The sequence below is a fragment of the Ambystoma mexicanum genome, chromosome 2q (assembly GCF_040938575.1).
Source record: "Ambystoma mexicanum isolate Mex_15411 chromosome 2q, UKY_AmexF1_1, whole genome shotgun sequence".
Classification (NCBI taxonomy): domain Eukaryota; kingdom Metazoa; phylum Chordata; class Amphibia; order Caudata; family Ambystomatidae; genus Ambystoma; species Ambystoma mexicanum.
This window is the reverse complement of record NC_090924.1, coordinates 208,279,690-208,298,152: the sequence shown is the minus strand read 5'-3', so window position 1 is coordinate 208,298,152 and position 18,463 is coordinate 208,279,690. Positions and strand designations below refer to the sequence as shown.

Genomic DNA, 18,463 nt, shown 5'->3' with positions numbered 1-18,463 from the left:
CGTGGCCTTTTAGCATACATCACAGCCTGAGAAACAACTCTCTTTTTCCGTTTGGTGTAATTAGAATTATTAGTCGAACATAGTTTATTTGGCTTATTGCTCACACAGGATTTGGCTGTAAATATATGTGGGATCAGTTGAGCCTTGGCAGGAGGGCACAGTACAAAGGGCTCAGCGTTAGTGAATTGATCTTGTACGCACTTCCTGCGTCTATTAATGCTTTTGTGCAGTAAGACTGATTTTAGATCTATTTTATTTTCAAGCTTTTCACTCTTATCTATGAGTGTTATAAGTAAACATTCAAAAACAAGAAACATTTCATCCCAGGTCCTGTTACTAGGAACCTATTATCTGTATTTTATATGCAACCCATAGGCCAGGGTTGACGTTTTCTCCTCAGCAACCTTAAACTACAATATCCAATTTGTAAAAGCTATCTAAACAATATTATCTCCACAAAATCCCTTCTCTTTCACTATAGGAGTGCATTGTGTTAGGACTTTGGATTCTGTCACTATTGATAAGTCATTTGTGTTGGGACTCAACAAGGCACCTTTCTCCAGGCAAACTGAGATTACCACAAGCCCATCACAGCAAACAGAAATCTATGGTTATCTTCTGAGGAATTCTGTATCGCCTAAAGGTTACATATGGAACTTTGCAGTAGACGCACTAACACATTGGGCAGTCTTACCATATTACACACTTGAGCCTTACAAGCTAGCGTCAGTAATATTGGTCCTTCTCAGAGGCCATGAGGATGTATATTTTGCTGAAGAGATTGGTGGGAACAGTCAGAGGGGTGAAACATTGTCAACCATGGCCCTGTAGAACTGCTGGTAGTACAAGGAAGACGGCTAAACTTTAAGATAAGTAAAGCATAACACCGTCCTTTTTTTGTAATGCACAACCAAGATTTCTCCAACTTAACGCCAGCCCCCTCTCCTGAATATAGTTCAGACAAACAGGCTGCATTTTACCATAGAATTTGTGATAAAATGAAATTGTCTAAAAGCCAGTGGTTTCATTAAAGGCTCTAAAGGGAAACTCTACAAAATATACTCTGTATTTTAACATGTTTAACTATGCAGAATACTAATCACAGTTTCCTTAGCTCTGCTACCCCTGCACACTACCTTAACCCCCCTTGGTGTGTCCACACTGTACAGAGCTATGTTACTACCCAGAAAGTTTCTCGCTTTGCAAATGCCACACATACCTAGACACATGTGAATACTTAGGTAAATTATAACATCATCTGCCAAATGGGGTGTGTACCGGAACATATAATGAAAAAAGATAGCATTTGAAAAGAGTACATGAGTATTTTGAACTGATGGCAATAGTTGTCTACTGGCGTAAGTATCTGAAACAAAATGGCAACATCTGGCAAATAGTGTCTATGCCTTTCATATGATGCATGTAAATGGGCTAATTATTCAAATACCTTGCAAATTCTTTGAACTACAGATGTCTGGTAATGATAGCAGGCATTGTGTGCGAATATCAGAAATTTAATATTAGAAGTTGTAAGGGAGTCCATGGTGAAAATAACTCTGCTGTCTGGGATGGGTGCCAGACATGAGGGACTGCATCGTGCCAATTGTGCTAGCTTGATGAATAATATCTTTCCTCATTTAGCCTAAACATATTGGTCATAGCTGCTAAACGCACTACAGTCGGCACAGGCCAATAGACCCAAATGACGTACATGGTATAGTGGCCATTTTATCCTATAATACATTGGGCCTCATTACGAGTTTGGAGGTAGCCATGCCCTTAATAAAACTCAGGTCCGGGTCTGGGTCCCACAAAAGGGGACTTACCAGGCCACGCTGACCAGGTGTGCACAGCGGCCCCCGCGAGCAAACTGGTAATGTTGCGGCATGGCAACAACGGCGCCGGTAGCACTACCGGCGCCGTTGTTGCCTTACCGCAACAGTTGTAATGAGGCCCATTGTGCCTTATGAGTTTTATAAGTAATAAACATGTTAATTCATATTTGAGAATGCTTTATATTATAGTTCTTCAAGAGGTGTGGTTGGAAGCGTCACCCATGATGGAATGTTTTTTTTCTTCTTTTTAATTTCAGGGAAAAAAGGCCAGGTAGCATTTAAGAATATCTTACCTGTTGCCAGCAGTGAAGGGTGTGTAGATAGTCCTGATATACTACAGCACCACTCAGTAACGTAACACACTGTGTATGGAATGATGTATGGACTCAAAAGTGGAAACACACTTTGAGGTATGATTTGAGTTGCCTAAGAAAGAATAACAAACTGACTGTGGGTCTACTTTTTTTTGTTGTTGCTCTAGTCGACATCCTAAGAAAGGCCATACACATTGGATGATTACTCATAGAAAATTACTTGGTACTCATAAAGGAAGGGAGATGTCACATGCAATTACATCTAAAGACACTTCTAAAGTCGGCTGGTAGAGTATTGAGGGGAAAGGCGCCAACCAACATGTCCCGATCAGGTGGTGACAATGTCAGAGGAGCAGTAGCTTATTTTTTGGCACAGCATTTTTTTATGGTTAAAGAGTACACCTGAATAATTAGTAGTAAGCAAATGGTAAGGTGTGCATGTTTGTTGTTCAACATTGGCTACTAAGGACATTATACGCCATCTTAAGAACTCAAAGGCTCTAGGACCAGATGGGCTGACTACCCTACAGTTAAAAGCTGGTTCAGATGGATTGGAGGAAGTCATAAATGGATCTGTTTGACAAGGTTGAAAGGGCATATCATCTCAATTCCTAAACCGGGATAGTGTGGCAGACCGTATAACTATTGAATCATCTCTTTACTTGACGTAATGAGTTAGGTTTTTTCTTCAATTATCTTAAAAGAATTCAAAAGTGAGTCTCTGTTAACAAGATTGTGTGCTGCTTCCAAACAGGATTTCGTAAAGGGGTGGGTACAAGTTTAAATTGATTTGTATTGTACTGTTTCAAGCTAAATGCCCTGTCTAATCTTGATACCCTCATGTACCTGGCCTTTTTGGACCTCACAGCCAATTACGACATGGTAGATTGGTCGAAGTTAAAGGGACCAAGTATCCCGAAGGCTTACTAATCATGTAAACATCGGTATATGCCAATACTGTGGTACGAATTAGACTTAATTTGGAGGGGCATTAACAATGAAAGTTGAGACGTGGTTTTGGTTCAGAGAAGGATGCATTTTGGGTCCTTACTTTTTAACCTGTACATATCAGATTTAGACCAGGCATTATTTAAGGTTAGGAAGTTTCTGCCAAGGTAAGGAATGACACCCATCCTGATATTTGCCTATGTTGATGATATTTTGCTATTAGTCAGGAACCTGATTAGGTTGCAGTGGAGTATGGAGGCTTTTTTGGCATTATTCAGAATCAAACAATCTACTAGTAAAGCACAGAAAACTAAGATCATGAGGTTTTCTCGTCAAAGACATCATGCGCTGACATTTTCTTGATATTTCTATATGAAAAACTCCAGGAAGTTAATTCATTAATTTGCGTACTTGGGATATATAATTTCAAACAATGCTTACATAAAAGGTTTAGAGGATAATATCCTTGATACTGCCAGTATTAGAACATATTGGCCCTCATTCCAACCGAGGTGGTAAGTTCCCTACTTTGCCACCATGGTGTAAACTCTGTTTACACCATGGTGGATGGCGGATTTACCGCCCCATTCCAAGGTGAGTGGGGCGGTAAATCCCCAATCCCCATTTACCCTTCCCCATTCCCATTTTTGCCCCATAGGGCATAATGGGAGTGGGGAAGGCGCTAATTGCGGCACCGTAAATTACGGTGCCGTAATTAGCGCCAAGGACGCTTAGCGCCTTGGTACTTAAAGCCTGCTAAAAGCAGGCGTTAAGGTGGAAATCAGGCGTTAAGGGTTTAACGGCGCCGACGGCACCGTTAAACCCTTAACGCCTGGGTTGGAATGAGGGCCATTATGTTATCAGAGGCAGATCAAATATATATCAATGTGGCTTACCAAAGATTGGGCGCATGTGAGGGGGACTAGAGTTCTAAACTTCGCAGCAGCAGCAATGCATGGAAACATGGCAGGAGTAAGGGATGGCTTAACAAAAACCTGTAGGGAGGCAAATGCTGCACTGCTGGAGATTTTGAAAAATAGCAGTAATAATAGTAATGACAAGATAGCTAGATGGAAATGTGAGCGGGGACAGGAAGAGCGTAACATTTTGCCTTCTAAGAATCTGTAGGAAGCAATCCATGGGGCGGCCATCATGAAAAATCTAAATGCTTCTGGTCATACATTGCAGACAGGGATAGGACAAGTGAATGCTTAAAGAATGGAGTGAGTGCCATCCAATGGTACAATCTTTTTTCGAATCTGCATCAAGAGCGAGGGACGTCACATGCACAGGGAAGCCCTGCCACCCTATCCACAAGCAGGGAAGGGTCTTTGACAGTGGAGCTAGCTGACGTTAAGAGGGCAATGAATGAAATGAAAAACAGTGAGGATCTTGGCCATGATCACATCCCATCATACTTAGTGAAAATTGAAATCGGGATATGAAATTTGGTACTACTGCATGTCTTTAGGGCACTAAGTCATACAGGAAGGATCCCGGATTCATGGAAAGAAGCTGAAATTGTACAGCTTTTTTTTAAAAGGGCAAATTAGTGACCCTGCATGTTTAAGTCCAATTTCTTTGTTAAACGCTCAAGTGAAAATCTATGGGAGAGTACTGCACGGGTATATGATTGGGCCGTTGTAAATAATGTCATTTTCCTCTTGCAGGTAGGGTTTCAGAAAGGGAAGGAAAGTATAGCTGAGGGTGTACCCCTAAGCCTCCTAGTGGGGAAAGAGTGAGGAGTTAGGGGGGAGCTGTTCCTTGGTTTCCTGCACCTCAGTAGAGCGTTGAACTTAGTAGCAAGGTTCACATTTTGGGAAACGCTTTGGAACTTGGGTGTTCTGCAGACTCATGAATAATGGCACTTTCCGAGGATAGTAGTGAGCATGTAAGATTTGGTAGAAATGGAAATCCTACTGTGAAATTCCCAGTATGGGGTCCCTGGAGAAGGAAGAATTTAACGAGTATGTAACATTTCTTTTTAAATGTTTGGCTGGGTGTACCTAAAGGAATAGCAAATTAAATTGGCAATTGGGAGATCAGCATTGCTCCTGTTGAAGGTAGACTATTATACACAGCACTGAGATTTTGGGCCTAGTTGTGGCTGAACCACGAGAGCCCAATGTGTGGTGCATTAATATGAGACTTGCATGCACCTGCTCTAGCCCATAAGGTTAGCCAGTTAAGCAATATGCAAACAGCTTGGAGGGAATTAGGCCTTCTCTCATGGTTGCATGAGCCCATCATGCTTCCAGTAGATGCTAGCATGTTGCTACACTGGAAAATAGGCCTAATCAACATTTGGCAGAAGTAACCCAAAAAGATACATTAAGGGCATATGTGGCACATATAGTAGGGAAAAGCCCTATTGTGTATTTAGATTGAATTACTAGAGAAAAATACACAGAGGAGCAAGTTTGGGAATGCTGCCATTAAATCCCAATTTGGTGAAATGGAGACCGAATAAGTATGTATATGAGCGTTGGTCATGCACAGTAGGACATAGGGATGATACTCTGCACTTTTATTCTTCTGCACTTTGCACAAAGACTTGAGGGCAATGTAGGTTTTACCATTAGTTGTAGATAAGGACGTATCTCGTGAATCTTGATTTTTTCTTTTTAAACACTGACAGAGAGTAGTAACTTTTATAAGTTTAGCTTTACGAGAAAGGAATTGCTCATTTGGGATTTTATGGAACTCATTTTAACATTGCGCTTTTTATAGTATATTGTGATGTTTTAAACTTAAACCATGTGATAGCATAGAATATGTACATTATGTTCTTTTAGAAGTAATTAGTTTATATTTACTAAGCCCAGTTTCTTAGTTTACCAATTTCTTTTAAGTTGTATGTAGTTGAACTGTTGTACAATGTGATTCTTTTATGTTGGATGATCATCACAATAAAGTAGATATTGAATGATTGAGGGGTTCATATAGTTATATAATTGCACCCGACTCTAATTTGACTAAATGGCTGGATCGGGAATGTGGGAGATTTTCACAGCAACCTTTGCTATTGACAGATTCGATTAAGTTTGTGCCAATTGCTTTACATGGAATTGATGCAGTTATGACCTTGGAAGTGGAGTGGCTCTTCGGATTGGATGGAAGAAATAAGAGGTTTCTTTTTCGACTCCCTCAAGGCTTGTCATTTGAAATGATCAGGCCTGAATTTGCTTTGAAATCTGAACATCACGTGCCCTTATTAGGAAGCTGAGTCTTTTTGCGAAAATTCAATGTTCTGAGGAAAATACATTGGGCCTCATTACAACCCAGGCGGTAAGGGGTTTACGGCAGCGTAAACAGCGCCGACCCTTACCGCCTGAGTACGAGGTCCCCTAGCGCCATGGAGCTTTTAACACCTGCTTTTAGCAGGTGTTAAAATCCATGGCGCTAAGGGACCATGGAGTTAATTACGCCACCGTAATTTACGGTGGCGTAATTAACGCCTTCCCCACTCCCATTATGCCCTATGGGGCAAAAATGGGAATGGGGAAGGGTAAATGGGGATTGGGGACTTACCGCCCCGCCAAGGTCGGAATGGGGCGGTAAGTCCGCCAACCACCATGGCGGAATTGCACCCTTAGCGGCATGGACCATGGTGCTAATAGCACCATGGTCCTCCGCCAAGGTCGTAATGAGGGCCATTGTATGCAGTGTTGAATATGACAGCAGTGTCAAGTTTATGTGTCAATTTATCAACCTTTATGCAAGCCTGTATAAAGGTTATGAAGGATCTCGGGCTTAATGAAATGGTTTCTGAACAATAATAAAAAGGAAAACATGTTTTATGGAATTGGTGAAATCTTTTTTCGCACATTACTAATTTGAATGTATTTGTGGAATATAAACTTTTCTTTCTCAAGTATAGAACAATGCAATACATTCTTATATTTCTTGATAAACAACAGCACACATGTATGTATTTTAGGTTTAATTTGCTTTTAGCCTATGAGATTTTAGGTGCATGGTCGAAGATCCTCTGACATTTGCATAATTGTTTGTTCTCTGAGGATAGTTCCTTAATTGAAACATTGACATATTATTTCTTGGTTTTGATCATCTGGATGATTTTCAAATCCTGTATTTTAATTATTTTGTCCATGATATAAAGATGCTCAAAACTGGAGTGTTGTTTGCTGAATGGCAAACATTTCTTCAATTGTAGTAATTGCAGGTTTATGTAGGTGATAAATTGTGTATGTAATACGTTGAAGGTTTTCAGTAAACACAGTAAACAAATATCACTGTTTTGTTCAATTCAAAATTAAAATAATAATAAGTGGTATCCTGATGACATTAAGTCACTTTTCTGATCAGCCTAAAACAGCAAACAAAAGAGGAAAAACCCAATATCATCTGCTAGAAGGCCATACATTAATGAAATATGTATCTTCTTCCTATTCCCCTAGATGCTTAAGCCCTATGCTTGCTTCTGAGCCTGTCTCTGGGGGACAACAGTATTTTCTTAGGATGATCAGTAGCTGCCAATTTCATAATTGGTTTCCCTTCCAATCGCCTTTTCGGAAACAAAATGATTTTCATTTACGCCTGCCCTTTCTTCTGTTAACTCTAACCTGTGACCTGAAAACCCCTTTTTCGTGTGTATTTTCACATTACATACTTCTAAGGAGGCTCCTGCCAGTTTTTAAGCTAGTCTATGCGCACCTTTCACATTCTTGTTTTTCCCTTGAACAAAAACATTCCTTTGTTTGCAAAGTGGGGTGCTCCTGCCCCTAAATAAAGCAGGAAAGGTCTCATTGCATTTGTTTAGGGCTGCTTCGTTTAAATACAGCAGTTTGGTTCCTGAATACAATGCAGCATTTCAGGTCCTAAAAGGAAAACCAGCAAAAATGATCCCACATTGCCACATTTGCCCTTTATGTAAAGTGTGATCTTTGGATCTTTGCTGCTTGCAACCATTCACAAACCCGAGACATTCACCAGTCAGGGAAGGAATTGGGCCGGAACAAGTCATAGCCGCACTCCTTCAAAAATGATCTTGCTGGAGTGCTGTTATGGGCAGACCAGAGGTCCAAACCCCACTCAAGTTGAGGAACTGTCCCTGACTGCCACGAGTCTCCTGGACATTGTGCAGCAAGCAGCAATATGTGACTTTCCAAATTGCAACTGAAAGTCGTCCTTTGCACAAACACTTCTTCTTCTTCTTCTTCTTCTTCTTCTTCTTCTTCTTCTTCTTCTTCTTCTTCTTCTTCTTCTTCTTCTTCTCAATTATCGGAGGCGTGGGCGGACCCACGCAGGCGCTTCCCCGCTGTATAGATGTATTATGCGTTTCCCATTTTACTGTCATGGTGACTATTCTGACAGATGAAATGAGCGTCATACCCAGTGTGCATTTCATGCTCAGAAGAAATGCGTGTTTGAATTAATATTACAGATATGTTTGATATATTGGTGGTCGTTTTTATGTTCCCAACATGCACTTTGTTTTCATGCAAAGCAGCCAGCATCCTTTATTCAGGGTACCCACATTATTCTACACCTAGCTCCGCCCCTCAGTCCCGGCATCACCACTGATAATCCACACCCCACCTGTTATCCCTTTTGCTGTGCGCGAAGATGGGGGTTGTGGGAGTTCCCCCAGTTCATTTTACCCATTTCCACAACTGTCGCTAGGGATATATTGGATGAACACATACAAAGTGTTAAGATGAGCACTGGCTCATTTGGTGTTGAATGGTACCCGTGCTCGGCACAAACTTCTCAAAAACATCAGCCATATTTTCAGTCAGCATCTCAGTGCGAGGCTGGCAAAGACTTGCCAAAATAAATCATGGAGTAGAGAGTTTTTGCCCAATTCACATTTGTAGCAAGTCAAGGGATGTCCGTGCACATTCTAATTAATTGCATCAAAAAGTTGAAGGGAATTCACAAATGGTGGAGTGAACATGTGCATATCTGGTGCGCACACAGTCATGTGCGCAACGCATAACGCACATTACTGACGAGGGTTGGGGGTTTGTGCATGCGTGGGAAAGCCCTTCACTGTCATGCGAATGCTCAGGACTGGTACTGGGAGGGCACCATGCCCAGGGGCGTTATTTCAGGCTTTTGGCCCTTAAGGGCATGTTTTTGAAGACAGAAGCAGATAAGCTGATGTTGTCCTAGCCGTCCTTCCACCCTTTAAATCTGTGCCAGGAATGGAATTTTCAGGGTTTAACCCTTATGGCACATCAAGGTGAATTGCACTCCCTGCACCCACCTTCATACTTGTTGCCTAAGAATATATTAGTAACTGTGTGCAGTAAACATTGATATGCACAAATGGGCAGGGCTGTGCATTATTTGCACTAGAACAAGGCCACCCAGAAATGCTCAGTTCACCTTTGTGAATTCTGAGACCTGTGCATTTCTGAAAATCGCCATCTGAAACAATCACATCCTCCCAGTTTTGTGAATCAGGCTCATAGTTTCTATAGTACAGTATAGAAGTACTTTGAGTATGGCAATATTCAACACAGGGTGGCATATGAATGTGTTTTTAACAAAGTCCCTGGGGTCATTACCGGATGTGGTAATGGCCCGCAGTCGAGGGGCTTATTGCTATTAGTACCCCGGCCCGTTAGATCGGGCTACTAATGGTGTTTATTTCCAGCTGCGATGTGCGCTGCGTTTTGCAGCTGTAAAAAAAAAAGTTTAAATGTTTTAAAAAATGCCCGCCATGGACAGGAAAACGTTGTTTGTTTTCTCTATCCGTGGCGGCCATAGTAAACAAAGAAAGTGGCCGCCATGGACTCACATGTGAAAAAAGATAAACAAAAAAATGGCTGTCATGGAAAAGGGAGAAAGCAAGTGTAGTCCCTGTGCATGGTGGCCTGAAGAAACATGGAAGAAAGGCGAGGACCGGGTCGCGGGGTGCAGTGCGACGTGAGCAGGATTACCAGAGGTAAGGCTCACAAATGGACCAATAGGTAAGTGTCTTCTTTGTTTTTGCGCAGCGGTGGGCACTAATGTCACATCATTTCAACCCTGATGACCTAATAACGTTTGGCTTTTCAGCGGTAACCTCAGCAATCCTGAGTTCTGCTCGATCTCTGTGAAGTCTAAACCAGAATCCGGTCCAAGGTGCTCATTGGTTCTAACCCTTGGACTCAGAGGGCCTCATTACAACTTTGGAGGCAGCCATGGCACTATTGGCGCCATGGCTGCCTTCAAAACCGTGTCCGGGTTCCCTGAATGGGGAAATACCGGGCCATTCCGAGTATGGAGGGCCCGGTATTTCCCCATTCAGGGAACCCGGACCTTCCCCATTCTCATTCGAGCCCCCATAGGGCTCAATGGGAATGGGGAGGGAGCTAACAAAGGGCCCATTACAAGAGGGCCCGTTGTTAGCTCCCTGATTCCCTCGCCGGACCTGCTATGGGCGTCTGGATAAACCAGACGTCCACATCGGGTGCCGCAAGGGAACCTTGTAGTAGTGCGGAATGCGTTTAACGCCACCGGCACCATTACCAGCGCCGTTAAACGTATTCCGCACAACTTGTAATGAGGCCCAGAGTGTCTTATTGGCTTCTTTTGGCGGAGCTCTCTCCGGCCGCGAGTAAACCGAGTAAACCTGTGCTCATTCACCAAGTGTGTGGTGTGAAAGGACACCCCATCCCTGTGACAATTCCTTGCTAGTTCATCATCCATTGTGTTGCTTGTTGCCAATTGTCTATCTTTCTGAACATGCCTCAAAGCTTGAGTTTCTTTAATTGGGTTCTAAAAGATACATTTATCTGCTTTCATTGTACTTTTTAGAAGTGAAGACGTAAAATCATGAGCGTGTATTATCAAGTGAGAGGTGAATGTATTGCACGGACTGCTTAGTTTTGTAAATTAAAGAGGGTTGCGTGTACATTTAACCATATTTTACTTAGTGGAGAACATAAAGTCTGCTTTACACAGCCGTGACAGACAAAGTTTAATTCTAGGCATTGGTAACTTACCAGAAGCAGTTTTATTTTTCTGTCTTGTTCGTTCACCATGAAGCAGCAAAAACAATGTTCAATCTAGCCAATCTAAATTTAGATCATGGTGAGTCAGAAAAATGTCATTTCATGCCATCTAACCTATATGTATAATATATGCTGTTGAATTATTCCTGACACTAACTCCAAGCAGCTTGGGTCCTCAAAACGACATGCTTTGTTGCACATGAATGTTTGTTACAGTCCCTTAGAGGTTTGCTCCTGAGCCAAGCCTAGTTTGGTGCGGCTCATCAAATTCGCCTCTACTGGTTCCTGAGAGACTAAGAATATTCAACTAATTGGTGCAGACTGCTGCCATTTTGTCCTACCTCTGACCGTTTCTGATTCCTTCCATACTAGCAGAATCAAAATGGCCACAAAGACGACTGAAACGCTCTGTTACAGTGTCTCAGCAACCCCGTGGCCCTGTGAGTCAGAGACTGCTGTTCCAGTAAATCTGGCTACTATTGACTATATTACTCTGTGCAGAAGAGAATGTGATGAAGAAAGAGTGACATTATGTATGTGTAAGGTTAAAGAAAAAACGTTATCCCAAAAATGGGAACCCCTAAAAATCTATGCTCATTGGAAGGTACAATGATCTGTTCCGATTGTATTGTGTAAGCATCTGTCAAGAAATTTGATAACCACAAACAGTTTCATATTATCATCCTTTCCCACAGCGTTATCGGATCCAATTCAGTCCTACACATGCCCGCTCTTCTGGACGGAGTACGCAGAGTACTGCTACAGATTCTTCCCCGTGAATAAGACATGGGCTGAGGCCGACTTGTACTGCGCAGAATTTTCCATCGGTATAAAATCTGCCAAATTAGCTTCCATTCACAGGTAGGTATCATGGTGAACTGAGCTTCTGTCCAAATTACTCTAGTGCTACATGGTGGTAAGGAACAGATTCCTACTTAGACGCTGGCTTTCACTGCCCACAGGTGCCGTCTAACCCAATGACTAATGTCCCACCATACATTAAATGCAACGTTTAATACCTTTGCTCAATATATTACACTTTGCGGGATGATAGAAATATTGCACAAGCTATATAGACAGGGACACTGTTTGGGTTTATCTCCTCCCAACAACACACAGAGAGGGTTTGTTCAAGAGTTAGGGACTTAGCGGGGTTTCTGTCGAAAGTAAAAAAACAAAAAAGCTTTCCTAGTGTCATTTGGCTTATATTCATTTCTGAATTGACCTTCTGTGCAAAATATTCAAGAAAAACAAACCATCCCTTATATTTGCAGTGATTAAAAAGTCAGGTAAGGATAAAGAAACAAACACATATTCACACACAGACTCATACAAGATCCAGAAAAGACAAGAGAACCTGGATCAGTTGGAGTGGATGTATGTTTTTTGGTCACAGTCGACTGCTCGAATCTTTGTTTGCCACATTGATTTGTATACCCCAAAAACATGAAGGGGGAGATCCTCTGCACCCTCTTGGTCCCACTTTCTCCCCATTCTATATTACCTGACCCCAACCCACCATCTAGCTGTATGTGGTAAAAACAGGTAACCCCTTTAATGTACGCCATTTGCTTTGTAGGGTGAGAATAATATTTCTGTGCTTTCTGTTGCCCACAGTCTAGCTCTCAAAATAGAAGGCATTGCAACCGCTTTCTATTGTTTGTGTTACATTCCCCCTAGAAAAGCCGGGTAGATACATGTATCCTGAAACATGCCAGGGAGCTGTTGTCAGAATTGCTATGAGGAAGTGGTACAAATACAATGTTTTCTTTTATATCAATAGAAAGTGATAGAACGTAACATAATTGCTTAAATGGGACTTTACGAATTTGTATGAGATTTTTTGAACATGTAAAAATGTGTATATTTATGTATAAAAGTAAATAATATGAAAAACATTCAAAATATGTATGCTTTTTAGATAGGATGCAATAGCAAAACCTGCTTCTGTTGTATCATTTGAATTTATTTGAATTGAAAAGATTTGTTTCTTAAGCATTTTTCCATGAAGGTGGATGATGGCATTTATCTACGGCAACTGAGACTAGAGGAACTCTTTGGTGTTTGATCGAGTTCATCACCCTCCCAGCTATTCACAGATACAACACAGAAGAATGTTCATCGTGGTTTATAGTGATTTGTTCGACAGGCAAAGTTTCTAAATACAAACGTTTCGACACAAAAGCATCGAAAAAAAGGTTTCAAATGCATTTCTTTTTTTCTTTTTTTTAATGGGGGGGATCCCCCCCAAGCCCCTGTTTTCTTTTTAAAACAAACTTTTTTTTCTATATGAAACTAACCCTGTAACATGAAAAAAATGCATTCTAAATTTCTTTTTTTTCGAAACTTTGTATTCAAAACTTTTGTATGCAGAAACTATTTTTTCGAAAATATATCAGGATACCGTTCATCATCAATAAACATGACATCTAAGTGAAAGAAACTGAATAACATATGTCTTCAAACATGTCACCATTGATCCGAAAACCCTGATTCCTTCGCATAAGCAAACAGTGATTATAATGTGACACTCAATTAGCCCAGTGCCGATTTAACTGCTTAAATGCCGAGAACTTCCACATGGTAGCATCATCATCTATCAATGCGGGCCAGCACTGCAGCTCGAGTTCTATTGAAGCTGTTGTTCTGAGTAGAGCATCCTTCCCACTACAGAAAAGGAACCCATGTCTACTCCTAGTGGCTAGCAGCAACAAGTTCATGGAGCCAATTCACAAACCCTTTTTCAGGGTGTGATAGATGGCCGGAATGAAGCACAAGGCCTTACTCCAATTTCAAGGGTTTTTATTATTATCGCACACAGTAGCTATGTTGTAATCCTTTAAAGCTTCATTTAGATTTGCAGAACAGATAGGCATTGGGCATAACGAGATGTACTGGCTGATAAAGGGGTTTGGGAAGGTGGCACTAAAGCTGTCCCTCTCTCTCTCTCAACTCCCCTGGCATCCGTAGCCCCGGTTAGTCTCTACAGATCGGTAATCCCTACTGTCTGTTCACTAACTTGCTCTGAGGGGGAGTCCCAGAGACATTGGCTATCTGTCTCCCTCACGGACATCCTACCTATTTCTAGACTACCACCGATGTTAGATCTAGATGGTAGTGTATGTGTGCCTCCTGATCTTATTGCCCCTTTCTCTTTACTACTCTGCTCCTCCCTTCTATCAACTCTGCTTTCCCTCTCTTAACCACAACTTTTTACCTTCCACACTACTACAAGTCCTCTGGATCTACTCCTATCCCCACAATGCAAAAAACACAGGGATATGGTGCCCTGCTCACTCCTAGTGTCCCAGAAACCCAGAGATATGGTGCCCTGGTCACCCCTTAACTATACAAGTAACCCCAGAGATATGGTGCCCTGCTCACCCCTTAACTATACAAGTAACCCCAGAGATATGGTGCCCTGCTCACCCCTTAACTATACAAGTAACCCCAGAGATATGGTGCCCTGCTCACCCCTCGACAATTCCCACTCTCTCTGTTCTCAGCCCTTCCCCACTGCCCTAAAAGACCCCTCTCCTTGCACCCCACTTCTACATCCTTCTTGCTAGCCTCACTCTCTAATAACTATCACTCCATCTCTCATTAACCTCTATCTACCACACTCTGGTCAGTCTTTCTCTCTCACTCCCAACTCCTACACTCTTCCCCCCACTCCCTGCACTACGCTACACACCACTGATACCACACTCTCTCAAATACCTCACCTGCCCAAAATCCGCCTTTCCAATACTCTGCTCTACCGTCCTTCCTCCACCTGTCTCTTGGTTTTTCTCCAGTTCCACCTGAAACCTCACCCGTACAGCCCACACCCTGCCCCTACCTGCTTTTATAGAGCAGGACTCTGTATGTAGGGATTGTCTCACCCCCCTATTGGTTGGAGTGCTCAGCTGATTCCCTGCACAGATCAGTGCCTGCCTTTTCCCCAGGAGGAGGGCTACAGAGCTGGTAGGCATTAAAAACCTTTCAATGCCTGTAGCCCTTTTCCATCATGGTTTTACAAGTGGTTTGGTGTTTCTCTGCTATGCTGGTGGCTATAAGTAAATTCTTCTGTCTGGAGGGTGAGTAGTCTGCTCTTCTGTGGTCTTGAATGCAGTTTGATTGTGTTGCCATTTCACAGTATGCTGGAATTGCTCCCTCTTGTGCCTTTAAAATGTATGCTTCAATTCTGAGGTTTTCTGGCTGCTTGCTGTTGCATTGTGGGAGATGTAGTTCTGAAAAGACAAAAAGAGAACCGTGGTGAGCGACTGTATCATGACGCATTGAGAGCACGTGCAGCAGGGCTTGTTTTGTGCTTAATTTTAGAAATCCCCCTGCTTCAGGCTGAGAAGGGTCACCCCTGCCGCCCCCTTTAACAGAGTCAATACCCTGACTCTGTCACAAGGGGTAAGTACATTCCACACCTAGAAAAAGATGCAACTTGTGCACGTGCAAGATATATGTGATTCACAAAAGGGCATACACCTGCTTCACAAAATAACTGCTGACTTTTTTGTTGCACAAACATGATCGTTTCAGGAATACAGTTAATATTCCTGAATGCGTTTGTGAGTGAATTTGTAGTTGTGTCAAGGGACGTGTACCTGAAAAGATACACTCTCGCACAAAGGACTAAAGGAGAAGGTATTCACAAAAAGTTACTACTACCATGTTGGTTAACTTGGTTATGTAAGCTTCTTGACGTCATTAGAACTCATTCTAAACTGACCTCCTATCTTAACACACATCACTTACTTCCATCTAATCAGTCTGGCTTTCATCCAGGCCACCATACAACACTCGTTCGTCCAATTCAAATTATATCCTCTATTCCCATGATCTGAAATGATCTTACATATTAGTTTTATTAGATCTAAGTGCTACTTTTGACGTGATGAATCATCCAACTCTGCTCTCTAGTCTGTCATCAATGAGTATTTCTGGGGTTGTTCATCAGTGCTTTTCTTCTAATCTCATCACTTTTTTTCAGTGTCTGAGAAGGGTTCTTTATCACGTCCGTATCTTCTGTCTAATGGGTCCCCCAGGGTTTAGTTATTCACCCTTTACTTTTCACTCTTCATACCTCTTCTTTGGCCTCTTTGATTTTCAGTTTTGGGTTTGTGTCAGGGATGGCACTCTATTAAGAGTAGCACAAGACACCCAGAAAGGGTTTGGGTGGTTGTGCCAAAATAAAGTGGACAGATAAGTACACACACAGCAGAGAGGAAAGAGAACAAAGAGTAGGCCAGAGTAGCAAGGGAAAAAGGTACAGAATGAATTCCCTCTTGGGGTGTATGCAGATCTAGGAAAAGAGTATTCCACAAACCTTAGGAAATACTCTAGCCTTCTACACAGTTTGCTATAACAGAGGCCCACGCTGTTTGCTCATGGCTTGGAACAGCAGCTATGGGTGTCTGTAATGTAGAAACGAAACAAGGGAAGGGGCAGAGGTTGACTGATGGGAACCAACAGACAAGCTCTGTACAAAAGGGTCTACAAACAGTACAAGAGAAGATACTACAGACAGATCCAGGAAAGGAGGTGATAGCAAACTAGCAGAAGGAAATGAAGGGAAAGTCGTGTAACAGGATAGGATAGCAAAGGACAGTAAGGAACAAGGTTGAGAGCTCAGAGGAGCAGGAAAGCAATGAGCAAGCCCACAGGAGCAGGGCTGTAAGTTAGAGAGCCCAGATGAAAAAGGGCTTAGGGCAGCAGAGTAAAACAGGCTGCACAGTAAGGAACCCAGAAGGGCCGGGCGGCAAGGAGTGGGCCCTGAGGGGCAGGGCCGCTGACCGTAGAAGGTAGCAGAGGACTGTAGCGGGCTGCTAGGCCGAGAACCCAGCGGAAAAAGATAGGTAGTAGGCAGCGGAGCGTGATAAGCTGCAAAGTAGGAAGGCCAGAGGACAAGGGCCGTAGGCAACCGGAGTGAGGTAGGCTGCAGAGCAGGGAGCCCGAAGGAAAAAGGCTGAAGGCAGCCGGAGTGAGGCAGGCTGCAGAGCAGGGAGCCCAGAGGACAAGGGCTGAAGGCTGGAAAGCAGCAGAGCGTGATCAGCTGAAATGTAGAGAGCCCGCAGGGCAAGGGCGGAGGCTGGAAGGCAGCAGAGCGTGATCGGCTGCAATGTGGAGAGCCTGGCAGGGCAAGGGCGGAAGCTGGAAGGCAGCAGAGCGTGATCAGCTGCAATGTGGAGAGCCCAAAGGAGCAGGGCTGTGAGGCAGGGAGCCTGGAAGGCAATGGCAGGAGGCAGCGAAGTGTAACAGGCTGCAAGGCAGGAAGCCCAGAGGAGCTGGACTGAGGTAGGGAGCCCAGAAGGCTAGGGCTATAGGCAGCAGGGTGTAGCAAGCTGCAAGGCAGGAAGCCCAGAGGAGCTGGACTGAGGCAGGGAGCCCAGAAGGCTAGGGCTGTAGGCAGCAGGGTGTAGCAAGCTGCAAGATAGGATCCAATCAGGAGAGATGGTAAACAGCATACAAAGATCCGTAGAAAGACGCGAAAGGTGGAGGAAGGACTCTCAGGTGCAAGAGGCTGAGCCACTGCAGGCAGCAGCCTTTATACTGCCTAGCCCAGCACAGAGGCAGGCTAATTGGTTGCACCTGGCTAAGCACACCTGCAGGCAATCGGCCACCTCCCTTTCTGTTCCTGGGCTGGTGGAAGCAGGGCAAGTCCCTAGGGCTTCTGGGGGGTGTAGTTCCTTTGATAACCAATAGGAACAGCCAGGAATCGATGCTTGTAGCCAGGTGCATTGTGGTATATGTAGTTTGTTGGAAAAAATAATAAAGCACCAAAGTCTCGCAAATGGGAAATAAAGTTCCCAAAGTAAATATAGATGGATTCAAGAGTCTGTTGTAAATAAATGATAAACAAATAGTCCATATTGAGCGTAAATGGATGCGCCCGTGGCGCAGGCGTGACAGTTTGAGGCACATTTCTATGTGAATGTGTTTTCTTTCCTTTCCCTCTTTTAATGATACTATTCTTCAACGTTTATCTGCCGGCCTCTTGGCAGTTAAATGATGGATGTCTTCCAATTTCTTATGCCTCAATCCTAAGAAAACAGAAATCCTTTTCTTTGCTGCTTCCCCTTCAATTACTTGATCTTCATCAATTGCCCAACTTTTTGATTCCTAATTTATCATGCAGAGCCAAATTTCTACTGTGGTCAAATCTTTACACATCCATCTCTTTAATATTAGAAACATTTGTCATCTTTTAACTTTTGCCTTTACTAAACTATTAAAACAACCTATTGTTTTTTCTCGACTTAATATATATGTTGGTCTTAGTGGCTTCTTCCTGTTCATTCTTCATTCCTCATTCATTCTTCAGTTAGGCTGTTATTGGGACTTTGGACTTCAATATTCTTCTAACATTTCTACTTATTTGATTCAACTGTGCAGGCTTCCTATC

The 18,463-nt window shown here is 42.9% G+C and overlaps 1 protein-coding gene across 1 annotated transcript in view; it reads left to right on the top strand.

Annotated features, from left to right (window-relative positions):
* Positions 1 to 18,463, top strand: part of CLEC19A (C-type lectin domain containing 19A) — a 257,120-nt gene that overhangs the window by 147,277 nt on the left and 91,380 nt on the right. Inside the window, exon 2 of the mRNA XM_069647132.1 lies at positions 11,760 to 11,925. Coding sequence (XP_069503233.1) covers positions 11,760 to 11,925 — 166 coding nt within the window. The remainder of the gene's footprint in view (positions 1 to 11,759; positions 11,926 to 18,463) is intronic.